Source organism: Glossina fuscipes, unplaced genomic scaffold (genome assembly GCF_014805625.2).
Source record: "Glossina fuscipes isolate IAEA_lab_2018 unplaced genomic scaffold, Yale_Gfus_2 2, whole genome shotgun sequence".
In the NCBI taxonomy this organism is placed as follows: Eukaryota; Metazoa; Arthropoda; class Insecta; order Diptera; family Glossinidae; genus Glossina; species Glossina fuscipes.
Genome location: NW_023998416.1, coordinates 15,858,465 through 15,874,170, shown reverse-complemented (window position 1 = coordinate 15,874,170; position 15,706 = coordinate 15,858,465). Strand labels below are relative to the sequence as shown.

The following is a 15,706-nucleotide window of genomic DNA, read 5'->3' as shown; positions in this document are numbered from 1 at the left end:
CTGTTTGTTTGTTTTTTACAGAAAATATCTCCTCGTAGAAGGAGATTTCTAAGGAATGTTTAAAAAAAAATTGTGTTCATAGCATTATTTCTATATTAGTTGAAATTACGACATGGTAGTGGGCTTTCAAATGTGCAGCGCGAGAAAATTGAACAAATGAAACTTGCTAGCAAGAAAATTGGCGAGAGCGCAGTTGCGACAAGCCGGCAACGCAATACGGACTCAAATTTTCGGAAAGACCTGGACTATGGTTGCGTTAAGCACGGTGAGAGCATCCCAACTATAGATTAAGAGGCATATTCGACATTTCGCAACTAATGAAAATATGATTTGCAAGAAAATAAAGGTAGAATTAGGTCTAAATGTAATAAGACAAAATATTGTAATGAATTAAAGTTTGAATGCGTACAAATACTTATTTATGGGAAGATTCCCTATGAATCTTTCCCAAAGTGTACTTTTAGTAGGACGAGGTGTAAGTTGTTTTCCTACTCTGCTCGGCTTAATAAGCGCCAAGTCTGTCCGTCTCTTAAGATGCTAATAAGTCTCGGCAAGATACGGTCCCTAAACTTTATGCTTAGGCGGATTGAACGCCTTTGGTTTACGAGCGAGTTAGACGCTTGTTGTTTGAATTGTATTATAACTAAGTTCCTTATTTAAATTGGCAATATTTATATTTAATTCTACCATGTGACATGCTAACGTAATCACTAATTAATTGGGGCGGCTGGCATTTTTTTTTTTGTATTCGTTCTGTTCATCGGCACGGAACTGCTGTCTATGTATGCGTTCCTTGATTACGTCCTGGTAATCAATGGTGTTGACGTCGTCGCCAACAAATAGCGGATGGGCGTGTTCGAAGTTCAAGGGGATGAAGAAGGATGTGCCGTGTTCTGCCTCGAAAGCTGAAGTGTTGTTCTTGGGTGGGATCATTGTGTGGGCGGGTGTTATAGAAGGTGTTTAATATTAAATATGGGGCGCCTGGCATCGTATTGCATTTCGTAATGCAATACTCAGCCAGTTGAAGTGCGACAATATTTTTGTTTTTTTTTTTTGCTACAGAATTATGCAAATGTCGCACTTCAAAGTGGATGCATATGACCGTATGCGATCACGCTACAGTATGCAGCAACTTAAGAACAATATAGGTCTTAGATATGAAGACAAAATGGTCAAACCATGTGTAACTCAGCGCCATAAAAACGCATTTGCCGACAATTATAACTTTTGGAAGGAAGAGTTCGAAAATGTTACATTCAGTGATAGGGAAAAGTTTTATTTGCATCATAAATACTGTAGGAATGTTTGACAAATGTGCTACAAGCACAACAACGCAGAAAAGTCAAAAAAGCTCAGTCAAGCGCAACCCATAATCAGATATCCTGCTTTCGTCTATCAATCGTTTTCAGGCCTCCTTTTAATACGCTTGACAGAACTTTGTGGGTGATTTCGATATATTTTTTATTTAATCTAAGAAAAACATTTGCCAACTTTTCATTATTCAGAAACAACACATAACCACGTAATTGCTTCATCTGTGAAAAACAAAAGAACCTTTTCCTTTATTTGAAGCATACGGATAACTTATAAATAAATTTTCTTTAAGTTCACTTATTTAAAATAGGTATCAAAATTATGAAAGTATATACAAGAAAAATATTTTCTAAGTATCAAATTAATAATTTATTTAAAAAAAATCTGTATTGAAATTATACCTAAGACAGACATATATACAATCACTTTACTCTTTAAAACGTTTAGTTTCAATCCTAATTTCTTTGGATAGAGAATCTGTGGCCTTACGTTTCGCTTGTACGGGAACTTTGGTAACCGTCGTGCCACCACCACTAAAAATATAAGAAAACAAAATAATGATAGCCGTCAAAATCATTTTTATGAATTCAATTGAAAGTGTTTTCATATTTATTACTTGTTTTTCAGAGCCCACACATAGGCGCTATATTAGCATTCAACTACCTGATATTCTTATGATCTCAAGATTGCAAATTGTGCCTAAAACAACAACTTTAAGTTGAAAGAAAAATTGGGCTTAATTGAATTCTGCGTCTGCTGGTTTGTAGATCAGAAGCAAGAACTTCCTTTTGAATGTTACATTGGCCTCTCAATTTCCTCTCATTAAAATTGCATATCAATTAGAGATTTCCTTTTATCCCGTAATTTCTTTGTCTTTTTATAATTTTAAAATCAAATCAAATTAAAAATAATGTGTAACGGAAAAGATTTTAATATACGCATGTAACTGAACCTATATGGAAATCTATTATGCGCATAAGAATAGACAGACAGATGAATATTTCTTAAGTTATCCGCCCTTATTACATTGATTAAGAACAAATAAACATTCAACGCGTATTTCTCTATATACCGTAATCAATGAAAGAAATCGAACTTATTGTATTGCTTTATAGACGCCATAACTGTACCTATATCTCTCATGTAGCTTCTTGTAAAGATTTCTTGTAAAGCTTACAAAACGCCAATTAGCCAATTAAAATAATGAATTTTCATATAATAAGGAAAAATTAAAGCAATTAAATGATCACCTTTTAGTGGGAGTTCCAATAGCAACCTTTTTATCATTGATATTGGTTTCAATAATGTAAACATTTCCCGATCCAGAAGAATTCTGTTTCACCTCCACAGGTCGTATATTCACTGTATTTCTAACAATATTTACAGTATTTGAATTCGCTGTTGAAGGTATTGTTGGTGCTGAAGATGACGATGATGATGATGATGGTAGCGATGATGATGCAGAAGAAGTTATATTTGTTGAGGAGATAGTGGCAGGTATACGATTTTGAAGTAATGTTTTGTAAACATTGCTTACGGAAGGTATTGGAGAAAGTTTTGGTATAGGGGAAGAACGACTCAAATTCGCATTCATTGATGGATTTGATTTTGTTAAAGTTTTCGTTGAATTATTGCTACTATTGAAGTTGTTGCTGAGCGGACTCAGCATTGCCGATTTAATGATAACGGAATTGCTTTTATTATTATTATTACCATTGCTCGTGGCAGCGGTTGACGGCGATGACTTAGCCGTTACTGTAATCGGCGAAGCTCTATTGATAACAGTTTTTTTAATGGCAGCCACTGACATGGGCGACTGTGTGTGTGTCGCTGCTAAGCCTGCACTTGAATTCTTTTGCAAAGTATTGGGTGATGAAATACCGCTACTGGTTGCATTGCGACCAGTATTCGCGTTCATTTGCGTATTACTGGACTTAGCTAACACAGCGGCTGCTGTTTGTTTAGCCAAAGCAATCGTGTTTGAGTTGCTAGATTTCGTAATATTGATCGACGTTGGAGTGGCCGTTGTTCGTGTGGCAGTTATTGTTAAGCCACCACGATTCATTGTTTGATTCTTGGGTACAACCTTCCGAAGACTGTTTATATTCGTTGCTGACGTAGCGTTAGTAACTGGAAGCGAAGTTTTCGTCCCTACTGAGGCAAGAGCTGGCGTATCACTAGCAGACTTTTTATTGACACTACCTGTAATCCTTGATTTGATCATTTGATTACTTTGGTTTGCAGTGGAATTGCTAATCGTCAAGCCAGTTGACGATGTGGCAGTACTAACTGAAATTGCAGGCTTACTAAGACTTTGAACATTATTAATAGAAGATGTTGTAGTCTTGCGATTACTATTGCTATTTGATTGCGATCCCTTAGGGAATATGGTCATATTGTTAGAAGCTTTCGTTAAATTTTGCTGTTGTACTTGTGTTTTTGACGGCGTCGTGTTCGTTTTTAGAGCCGTTAAGGATATACTAGGCGATAAATCATTTAATTGCTTTGATATGCTTGTAGTACCAGGTGGACTTGAAGTTGGTATAATTTGCATTTCCCCAGAATTTTTGCCAGCAGAAGATTTAGAATGTGGATAAATTATACCCATATTGACAGTTGATGAATTTGCCGTAGAATTGCTAGAATTTCCATTGGAGTTATTTGGATATAAAATGCCCATATTTACGGCACGGTTTGAATCTAAACTGTTTGCCGAATTCGATGATTTATTGGGTTTACCTGATGCTGTACCATTCATATTACCAGATTTTTGTTTGGGTCCACTGGATTTTTGATTCGATGAATTCAAGGAGCTTGATAACGCCGAAACCGGGGAGCTTTTTACTGTTCTGGTATTATTGCTGCTTTGAGTTGTACTAGACGAGGAAGTTTTCGCAAGTTGCATTGAGGATGTAGGCGTTGCTTTCCCGTTACTAATATTTATTGTATTTACACTGGAAGTTTTCGCAGATGTGTTATCTCGATTACTAGATAATTTACGTTGACTATTGTTCATTGTATTAACAGAACTTACAATTGCCGAACTATTCTTTATAGCACCGTCTGGTCCATTTTTGTTATTTCCTTTCATTTCATTTCTTCTATAGTTAATTAAATCGTTGGTTGTCTCCCTTCGAGACATGGAATTACTTCGTTCTTTAGATTGTTCATTTACAGACGAAGATTTTGTTTGTTGCTGATCCACGATGTTACCAACACCAAGCGCGCTACGCTGTTTGGGTCTTAACGTTAGATAAGGTGCTGGCTCAGTGAATTGATTTGCAAATTCATTTGTCGAGCCTCCCGGCAAGTTTGTTGACCCCTTCGGCCCGCTCGAACTACTATTCATTGAAGATTGATTCGATTTTGTTGTTTTTGATTTTGACTTATCAAGTATCGTAGTGCCTGACGTACCTAAGCCAAAATCACTAGCATAACTGTACATATTGGTGTAAGGACTACGGAAAGATTGTGTATATTGTTCAAAGGCCGATAAAAGAGACGCGTTACTGCCGGCAACATTACCTCCCCCAGTACCTAATGGTGCGGTTGATGTGATTGGCATACTATTTGGTAATGAAGCAGAAGGTGCCGGTGAACTGTACATAGACGTATTCGGCAATTGCGGTAACATGGGGGGTAAACCAGGATTCATTGTTTTTGAAACAGCGCCTGTTAAACTTGGTGAACCGCTCAAAGCGGTGCTAGCCAGCATGCTTAAGTCTCCCAATGCCGACAAAGGATTACTGGGCGGTGCTCCAGGTCCTGAGCTGGGAAATCTCCCCAATAAATTAGGATTGGGCGCCAAAGGTGATGTATATTGACTTAGATCTGTGTAACTGCTTAAATTTTTATAGTAATTGTAAAAGTCCAAATACTGTTGAGTGGCTGCAGTTGTATTATTAGCCTGGCCCACCATAGATTGCAAAAAGGGTTGACCGAAACCTCGGTAATTAAATAGAGATGACATCTAATATATAAGAGAACAGAGAAATTTGAAAAAAGTTATTATGACAAATACGCAAATAATTAAAAGGTAGAGTATATTTTGTATGGTTGCGGTTGATGTAAAATATGATTGAATATGCATTTGTATTGTTACATCTACGAATATCTCTGTATGGGAAAGAAGCTGTAAAAAAAAAATAATTTTTTATTGAAAGCACCAAAAATCTTTCTTTAGAAAAATAAAAGTTTTTCCACGAAATTGAAAAAATGTAAAAAAACTGCTTCGGATATTAATTTAAATAAATTTAAAATATATTCAACAAAATATATTATCTTTAAATTTCTTCTATTTTCATCTTCGACACTTTTATTTTGAAAAAAAAAAAAAAAAATCAAAACGACATCTAGATATGTGCAAGAGTTATCAATGTTAGATCCTGATTTTTGCCATCGCGGAGATGTTTGCCCGTGACAACAGAGGAACCTGCCTAGATCGATTAAGAATTTGATATTGAGCAAGAATAAATACTTCATGGATTTTTTGAGGCTGACGAGTGTTACAAACGTTTTCACACGATGAATAAGCATTTTACTCCTGGTTGTAGAAAGCAGTTCTTAAAAAAATATCAAAGAAGAGTAGAGTGAAAAAAGACGTCGAATGCAGTCATCGTTCTGGTCAACAAGATGTTCATGCGGCTACAATTGCTTCGATATAAAAATATAGCTCCGTCTTATATTACTTATCTATGTTACGTCTATTTGAAGTAGACGTAGCACAATCATAACTCAAAAAAAAACATCCAACAGTAAATGTTAATAATACCATAACAAAGCTTCAAATAAACCGTAATTCGGCCATTGTCAAAACCCAGCAAGCAGCTGTAAAACCAATATTGATTTTATTATCGTGCAAAATAGAGTGAAAGCATCATAGAGTCATAGTGATTAACAAGATGTTCATGCAATTATATGCCCTTTGACCTGAGAAAAGTTCCCATACTATTTTATAGCTACTTTACACTCAATTGAATAAACCAAGCAAGAGAAAGTAGTTACTTAAATTTTTTTGTTCAACGTTAATAGCTAAAGGGGATTATAAGAACTACTAAGCCAACCACTTTTTTCCAATTTCTCGAGTTTTTAATAACAATATGAGTACAGTTAGTTTATCAAGCTACTGTCAGAGTTTGGAAGCTTAAGAAAGTGCATTTGAGTGTTTTTGTAATTAATTTTTTTAAGAGATTAGTGCGGCTATTAAAGTAAATTACTTGCTGTTCAATACAAATAAAGAAAACGGGTAGTTAATAGAAGTAAATGAAACCGAAATGAATCAAAATATTTCTCAAAAAAATCAAAGAAATTATAAAAAACAAAAATAAAAGCAAATCATAATAATACTCACATTTTTACTACTGTTATTATTATTAATATTACTTGCATTACTTGCACTAGAATTACTCACATCTAGTCCCGCAAAAGGAGACATGTAATTTTGTAATTTTGAGGCAAGGAAATTATTTTGAAGTCTGTAAGGAAGAACGACAAAATATAGGTGATTATTAGCAAAGAAAAAACTTATTCGTTTTTATATATGTAGAAAAACTTACTCTTCCAGATTCGGTAGCTCCCGAACTTCTGAATTTAATTGTAAGTCTCTTTCGTAGGCAGTCCAAGCTTCATTTTTCTCCTGTTCGCTTAATTCTTGCTCAATTTTATTTTCCAACAAGCTGTCGTGTTCATGGTACTTAAACACTAAATCGGGAAAAGAACGTAATAACCGAGCTAATATGCTGTCCTGAGGTAATGTGGGGGTAGGACGATTGGTATAATCAGGTTTCGTCAAACTAAACACAGGAATGTCGACTAAAAATTTGAAACCATTAATAATGAATTAAACCATGCATACGTGTATAGCTCAGCTAATTCAGCCATATTGTAATGTCGATCAATTTGTTGTTCATCAACCACTCGGAAACTCATAGCCTGCTTTGTGACCGAACGAGAATATACCTTCTCTTCCATAGTGCCCTGAAAGTAAAATATACAAATGAAGCAAATAAAGCAATTATATTCGCCTTCGAGCGAATCCCGGGGACCCACTACCACGGACACATAACGTATGCGGATATACATTTTTATCGTTTATCATTTAGAGTTATGGTAAAGGGTTGATTTAGAGAGATTACGTATAGAACAGATAGTAGTGCACAATTTCAAATCGATGTCGGTGCTAAGTTTTACGTAATTAAAACTAAAGTACAAAAGATTTTCGGTTGAGTTTTTTCGAAATAGTTTGTGTATAAAAATCAGAAATGGGCCATTTTGTTTTCAATACCGAGCTGTGGGATCAATTCGAGAACAAAAATCCAAACAAATCAGAAATGTGTAGATCTAATGGAATCTCGTATTTCGAAACATTAAAAAGAACATGCCTTGGTAGTAGGTACAAAAATTAATATTTATGCAGAAATTCCTTTGTAGCGCCTACCATAGCTAATAAACGATAAATGTAGCAATTACGTTTCTGTCCTAAACGAAACACCCGAAATATATTTTGTTGATCATTTGAAGGATTCCATGATGTATCTAGTATAATCACCCGGTTGGCGCCTATTAAATTAATACCTTGGCCACCAGCTTTGGCCGAAATCAAAAACACACGTGCTCGTTTATTTAACACATTATTAAATACGTTAATCATTTCGTGACGTATAGTTTTCGGTGTTTTGCCATCTAATCTATAATAGTCTTCGCCCAATACCCACTGTGAATTCGGATTGACATCTGTGAGTATGCAATTAAAAAAATTTCCAAGTTAAAATATTCTCAACCATTTATTTTAATAGAGAAACTTACTTAATTCCTTTAAAACTTGAGGATCTTTTTCAGTAATTTTCTTAAAGAAATGCTCCACTACATTTAAAACAGCCACAAATGCTGAAAATATTAAACTGCAAATATATATATATTTAAGAAACTGTTCATACATTCATTATTTTTGTTCTACTTCTCGTACCATTTTTCGCCTTTTTCCTCACACATTTGTATTATATTGAACATGGTTCTTAGTTTATTGCTGGGCATCACGGATTCTAAATCTTTTTCACTTAATAAATGCCTCCACCAATCATTAATTACTGACATTTGACCTGTCTGGCTATCGTATATGTCATCGGGTTGATCATCGTCAGATTGATTTTTAATTTTTAAATCTTTCTCTCGATCCTTCTTATTCTTTTGCTGTATAAGTTCAGAAGAAATATAAGAAATGTTTTTAAAAAATATTTTTTAAGAAAGTTGAACTTACATTAACTGCATTTCTCCATGCGTCTTCTAATACCTTTGGGTGAGTCCAAATCTATAAATAACGTATATTTGAAAATTGGTGAGAAAGGGAATTTTGCTATAAACAATAATATCTAAGGTGTTTATAAAATCTCATTAAATTGATTTTAAATGGATATGCAGGAAATCCCGCAATACACAAACACATGAACACTTCACGTCAAGTAAAACTTGTAAAGATTTAATTTTATATGAAATTTTTTGGAGACCGTTAAAGAAGTCTCCTAAGACTTTGAGTGACCAAGAGAATGACGGAAGTTTACTGGAAGCCAGCGTGATTTAGGAAATGATCGCGGAACTTAAAAATCTCCAGATCTGCGGTAAAAAGAAGTAAAATGAACTTGGATCGTTCCTTAGGTACCGTAAAGTGCTTGAAATTTTTTTTAGTACGGAACGAAGTGATTCTTTCCCACTTGAGATTACAGCGTGTTTAGTTGATTACAAGATTAAAATATTTTGTTACATGTTGAATATTAATGCAAATATAGACCTTTCGCAAACAAGTATAATCTGTTATGAGCCCTCTGCCGCGGTAATGATCTTCTCGATTCGCTATTGATTTTAAGATGAAAGTATACAAATTACTCTAGAAAGAAGAAATATAAGAAATATCATTTTGAATATATATGTCCATTTCCACGAGCATTTACCTGAACTTCAGTCATTGGTATAAATAAAACATATTCAAATTTTTGCGGTAAAAACGTTTTCAACAGTTCAGCTTCTTTTCGCTACAATTAAAAGCATTATTTCATATTTGCATACAAAATTAATCAATTGCATTATCATACCTGAACAAATTTGGATAGCTTCTTATGTAAAACAAATGATCTTTGTTTCATCACTTTTATATCAGCTTTGCTGGAATCTTTATGTTGTCCATTTCGAATGGGGTTAGCATAAAGATTAGCAAATTCTTTTTCCGTTCCCAAAAATAAGGGTTTAATAAAATTGACCATGCTATAATCTAAAATATATATTTAAAAAAAGCAGCTTAAGGATATGTTGAAGAATTACTAATAGGAACACTTACATTCTTTGAGATTATTTTGAATAGGGGTACCGGTTAAGACAATTCGACGTGGTGTTACAATTTTAGCTACCGCCAAACTAATGGCCGATTTACTATTTTTAATGATATGTCCTTCATCGCACACAACCAAGTCAGCACCTAATTAAATTGGTTAACACAAACAAATTCAATTAATTACTCACAATAGAATGAACTTACCGGGATCTAGCAAATAACTATTGACGTTTTTACGTATCTCTTCCAAGCGCATAGGATTTATAGTGCCTCGTTTTTTATAGGAATGGTAAAAAACTAAGGTCCGAAAAGCCTCGTAACCAATTAAAAGACAACCAGCTCTTGTGCTATTTGACAACGACCATTCTCGTAATATGTTTAGCTTTTCGTTGATGTCACTGTAATCATTTTTTTTTTTTTCTTTCAATTATTACAAACAAGATTTTCAAGGAAGACTTAGAAAACTGTTTATGAAGCTAAATTATTCTCTTTTTTATATGCTTTAAATCGCTTTCATACAAGCATTTTAAAGCATGAAATTTTCTATGGCTTATCTGTTAAGTGTGTGTGGGTGTGTGTGTGTTCGATAGAGGTCCTTGCGGCAATCTTCTTCTAATTATGATCTTGTCGACGAACCGAATCCAAACTATCAATTTTATTTTTAGCATATTCTTATATATGTTTTAGCGAGATCTTAGAATTGATTGTTTAAAAATTTATCTTTACACTTTTTAACTTGATAGTTTGGACGGATGCGAATCTGTAAGCCCTTAACATTGACTTGCAATACCAACTAACTCTGGACAGACAAGTATTTTTGCTTTTTTACATATTTTAAGGGTAAACATGTTGCTTCATCTAGATCCACAACGAAAGCCACGAATAAATTGCTGTCAGTTTTCCTAAGTGTTTTAAAGTTTTCAATTATATTTTACGAGATCTGCTTAAAGCATTGATTTATTATTTAAGAGAAAACTTTTATTCATAACAAAATATTGCCACCTCTGCTTAGCATGTACATTCTCTAATGGAATTGATTTTTCTAAAAGAACTCTACGTTATGGATCTTGCTGAGTGCTTCTAAGTGTCATCAAAACTGCAGGTGTCTTCCACTCAGGTGTCACTACTCTCTCACTAAATATCATAAGAATTTGTAAATGTTACAAATAAAAAACAAAGTTGTAATATCCCTGTTCACAGCTTCGGGCAAATATTGAATTTTGTACTCTTAATTCATATGACTTACGATGTATCGCTAAAAGTGTAAACTTTGAGATTCTTTTGTCGTAACGGACCCAACCATCGAATGATTTCATCTGCCCAATTCATCACCGTACTTTTCGGGCACAAGACTAAAATTTTTGTGGTTTTTAGTTCCTTAAAGGAAATCACAGTATGCAAAAGAGCAATTAGTTGTAGAGTCTTTCCAAGACCCATACAATGAGCTAAAATACAACCAGAACCAGCGCTCTTCTTAAGCGAATCTACACCGCCGTAACAGGAATCGTACATAAAGCGAAGTCCATCGCATTGATGTGACTTCAAATAACGCACAATTTGTGGATGAACCTTAATAAACGTTTTTGTATCCTTTATATAATCCAACACAAGATCTTTGTCTTTATCAACTTCAGGATGCTCTTTAAGTATCTTCGTTAACATCGTTTGTTTCCTTTCCAAGCGTGCAATGCGTTCATTTTCCATTTTTTGAGCTTTAATTGTCTCGCCAGCCAATTGATCCTGCCTTAGCATTGGTTTAATAGCTCTTGGTTTAGTCTCATTAGGTGGCTCGTCAATAGCTTCTACATCAGAACTCTCCGAACTCAAACTAATTAACTCTTCGTCTATACGACTAATACGCTTACGTTTTTCAGCGTCAGATAAAAGTTTATCAAGTTGCTTTGGCTTTGCGTTTCGTTTACGAAAGATGAAATTATCATTAAGCAGCTCAAGATCTGAAGAGGTTGGTGATCCTTCTCCTTCATCTTTTTTTTTCAATTTTTCATCTACTATATCTTCAACTTCTCCATTGTCATTGCTCTTTTCGCTGGTGTTTGCTTCGGCGGCTTTATCCATTTGCTCCTCTTTATCACTGTCTATTAACATGTCATCGTCATCATCATCCTCCAACTCTTTATCACTATCTTCAACTTTAAAAGTTTTCAAAAACTTCTCTACGAGGGGCGAATTTTTACCGCTATCATCATCATCTCCATCAGACGGTATGTTCAATAACTCATCATCCTCGTTTGATCCTTGTTCATCCGAATCGCTACTGGATTCATTCAACATTTGATTTTTCACATCTTCATTGCAACGCTCCAAGAATTGCTTCTCTGTAATGATTTCGTCTTCGGACTAATAAGGATAAAATTTCATATTAATTAATATTTAAATCTTCAACTAATGGAATGTATCACCTTACACGTAATTTTCAATTTATGTGTAGGATTCTACATACTCACTTCACTTTTACTGTCATCTGAACCCAACTCATCATCCAAAAAATCAAAAGCGTTATTTACGCCTTTATTTGAAGACAATTTTGATTTGGATTTATCACTGGTTTTACCAGAACTGCCAGTATGTGTGGATCGCTTATTAAGGGCATCTAAGTTCAGCAGACTACAATTTTATAATAATTTCAGTTGGCTGAATTTAAAGCAAAAAAATTGGAAATTAACTCTTACCGTTCAATCTCTCTATCATTCTTATCGCTCTCATCTTCAAAATCCATTAAGCGTTTATCTTTATTCTCTTTATCGCTCTCGCTATTTAACGATAAAGAGGCTGAACATTTCCTTTTCATTTCTGAAGGCTTCTCGTTAAGCTCACCGCCAATCTTGCGATTCGCCGAAGACAGTAAATTCGTATCACTTTCCACGGAACACCGCTTTGCGTTAGACTTGTTCTTAATGCCAGTAAGTACACCATCACTGACACTGTCGAAAAGGTCTTGGCTGTCATCCACCTCAGACAGTTTCTTCGAAGATTTTAATGACTTACTTGGATTTGTAACGACTGAGCGGGCACTTTCGTCTGAAGAAGACAATGAACTAGTGTTCGACAGTTGCTCACACTCAAATATCTCAGATTGTAAATAGTTGGTAAGAGGTACACCGTCATCATAGTCTTGTGATAATTTGCAACCATTTTCTTCTTGATAATTTAAATTCGGCATTTCTGGAGCATATGTGGAATGCGATGAAGAAGACGAAGCTGGCAACTTTGACATCCTTTTAGTTTTCGCATTGTCCGCTTCTTTTAGTTCACAAATCTTAACATCGCCTTCATCGTCGTTATCACTTGGCGAAGATGAACAAGATTCTAATGAACTATCGCCATTATTTAATAGCTTCTTTTTCGATTCCATATTAAGTTTAATGCGTTTATGCCTGGCCATCGATTTTAAGGTAACTTGCACCTCCATATTATTGGTTAACGATAAGGTGTACGGTTTGCAGATTAAGCGAAAGTGTTGTAATTGTTGTCGTACGTAATTTTGCAGTTTCCCTTCAATATTCGTAGAGGCTGTGGCGAAAGACTTGCAGTCGTTTTGTAAATTTAAAGCGAAGTCTTCCAGTTTTCCTAAGAAACTTGTCACTTCATTTTTATTAATGGCTGTTTCTTGCCGTTGAGCTAAGGAACCAGCTTTGCAAAGTAAATCAAATTCTTCATCGAATATTTGTTGTTCTAAGGGTTCCGAGCAATTTTCAGATTTATTCGTAGACTGCGTAGGCGGAAGGCTCGTAGGATGATCCGTTTTGTTGATATCAGAACAATCTCCTTCAAAGTCAACGACAGATTCCTTCAACATATTTTGCTCTTTAGCTTCGGCTGGTGTTAGCTGACAATTTTCTTCCATTATATTTTCAACACATTTATCTAAAGTTTCTTTTAAACCCATTTCCAATTCTGATTGTCCCTCCATTATTTGATCGTCTTTTTTATGTTCTTTCACAATCTCAACATTATCCTTTGCCTCCTTAAAACTCTTTAAAACTTTATTCATTTTTTTTTCATCTGTCTCGTTCAATAGGGAATCCACTAGCTCAGTTATTGTTTGTTGATTGGTATTTGCAAGAAATTTCGTCTTTAAGTGGTTAATTAAGCTATGTTTAAGATCTTCCACCTCATTTTTGGGGAATACCTTTTCTTGCGAAATGTAACAATGATCGCTCATTATATTCGATAACTGCGATAATTTATCTTCGTTCTGTTCCACATCAGCTTCATCTTCGTCCATCTCCTGTGAAATACTTCGATTATGATTATTTTCTTGGGTCAAGCTACGATTAATTTCATCAAATACGTCTCCTTGTTTGTATACTTCTGTTTTTCCATCCCATACTATGCGGCCAAGACTAATAACTGATTTATCACTTTTGCTATCTGTGTCCTCATCCTCATTGGCAAACTCATTGTTCTCATCTTCGCTATCAACATAATGCTCGAGGGCGTCATGTTTTGGTGAAGCATAAACTTCTTCGACTTGACACATATCCTCCTCCACGTAGAAACACTTGTCCTCACTTTGGCCCAATAATCTCTCCTCTTCGCAGCTAAAGTCCATTACTGAATTCTCTTCTTTTATATTCATGTCGTTATTTGTACATGATTCCGATATTTCTTGCCCCACGTTCCCACCTTCGTATTGTTCTTCTTTCTCTTTTTCCTCCTCGGACTTTATTAGGATTGCTTCTTGCGTTGAACTATCTTCTAATACACTTTGTATTAATTGTTCCCACATGTCATTCGTTTTATTTCCTCCGCCAATTTCTTCATTGGTAGGATAATCGGTGGACAAATTTGCTTCTAATTCTTCCTGGGTAACCCTATTCAAGTCATCATCCATTAACATATTGGGTGGCCTATGAAATGGATTCAAAGCCATATCCAAACATTCATCGCCATTTTCCATTTTATAACAATTCTTTCAAAATTCACTTACAGCTAATCTGCGAAAGAAAAATATCTGTATACTTTAATTGTCCCAAGTTTTCTTTTGGGTATGTACATCGAAAAAGTTGCCTTTTTTTGTTTCTTTTTTTTCTTTTTTTTTTTAATAATACCTATTGCGCCCATTAATGCAAAGAATGTTAATATACAGCAGCTTTTTCTGGTTTAACACTTTTCTAAATAAATTGCTTTCACAGTAAATATTTTCTTGCGTTTTCCAATGTATTTATCACAAATTAGAGAAAATTATTCATCAAAATCCTATGAAAATCTTAAAGGTTTGTTTGTTTGTTTTTGAGAACATATTTTTTGTTGTCTCGTTGATTAATGCAGTATTGTAAGTTTTTGTAGTAATATGGATTTATATACATATATATATTGATCAGTTTCCATATATTGAGGAATATCGTAAAAAAGTAGGATAGACCGTCTTGATTTCTGCGCTTTTTATAATAAAGCGCTTTAACGAAAATTTTTTAGAATTGCACTAAAAAATGAAAAAAATGGAATTTGATCTCTTCATGCGTCTCATTCATTAGGAAATCCATTAGGTATGTTAGCATTTGTTGATTGGTATAACAAATTTCATTTTTTTAGCGGTTGTTTAATATTTTCCACCTCATTTTTGGGATTTTTGGGTGACACTTTTCTTATGCAGCCCAAGACTTTGCATTCACATTGGCCAGTTGCAAATAGGTAAAAAAATTGTTAATTATCATTTGATTCACAGAGCGTGCATTTTTGAAATTTATTTCTTAAGAAGATGAGTGAGACAAACTATGAAGGTAACATTCTCAGTTTAGATTGAATATTGTCGATTGAGACTATCAAGTTCAAGGAAGTTCATTTAGCATTGAAATTCGGCTTTAGTCACTGACATCCTTTAATTTATCAAAACAACATGTAAGCTGACGACAAATGCCAAGAAAATCTAATCGTCAGCAAATTGCTGGCGATTGTCACCAAATACGCTCTCCAAGTTGTATCAAATCTGACGACAATAAAATTGCTGTCGCTGAGAACAAATTTGCATTAGCATTGAGTATAAATCAAGCAAATTTATCTCTCAAATCTCTCTTTTAGAGTTGCATTTGTAAAAAAACAGCTGTGAAA

The 15,706-nt window shown here is 34.5% G+C and overlaps 1 protein-coding gene across 5 annotated transcripts; it reads right to left on the bottom strand.

The window, feature by feature from the left end:
• Window positions 1–1,561: 1,561 nt before the first annotated feature.
• Window positions 1,562–14,934, bottom strand: LOC119633097 (transcriptional regulator ATRX-like). Of its 5 annotated transcripts, none has more exons than XM_038026326.1 (18): window positions 14,586–14,934; window positions 12,325–14,505; window positions 12,100–12,259; window positions 10,881–11,992; window positions 9,839–10,032; window positions 9,641–9,778; window positions 9,399–9,574; window positions 9,258–9,338; window positions 9,098–9,193; window positions 8,570–8,620; window positions 8,279–8,502; window positions 8,119–8,213; window positions 7,751–8,046; window positions 7,169–7,290; window positions 6,870–7,106; window positions 6,665–6,788; window positions 2,565–5,284; window positions 1,562–1,847 (listed from the first exon to the last, which is right to left on the bottom strand). In XM_038026326.1, exons 2-18 carry the CDS (start codon window positions 14,493–14,495, stop codon window positions 1,742–1,744), a joined length of 8,103 nt encoding a protein of 2,700 aa, XP_037882254.1. In that variant the 5' UTR covers window positions 14,496–14,505; window positions 14,586–14,934; the 3' UTR covers window positions 1,562–1,741. The 5 variants fall into 5 exon arrangements, with proteins under 5 accessions (XP_037882254.1, XP_037882253.1, XP_037882251.1 ...); XM_038026325.1 differs by having other exon boundaries at window positions 12,325–14,592; window positions 14,652–14,934; XM_038026323.1 differs by having other exon boundaries at window positions 12,325–14,592; window positions 14,707–14,934.
• Window positions 14,935–15,706: the final 772 nt, after the last annotated feature.

Excerpts from the sequence above, each read along its gene's own strand:
- LOC119633097 (XM_038026324.1), bottom strand. The coding sequence starts at position 14,555 with ATGGAAAATGGCGATGAATGTTTGGATATGGCTTTGAATCCATTTCAT. Across the intron at positions 8,047-8,118 it reads TCAAGTTTTAAAGGAATTAA|ATGTCAATCCGAATTCACAG; the intron begins GTAAGTTTCTCT and ends GCATACTCACAG. Across the intron at positions 5,285-6,664 it reads ATAATAACAGTAGTAAAAAT|ATGTCATCTCTATTTAATTA; the intron begins GTGAGTATTATT and ends CTTATATATTAG.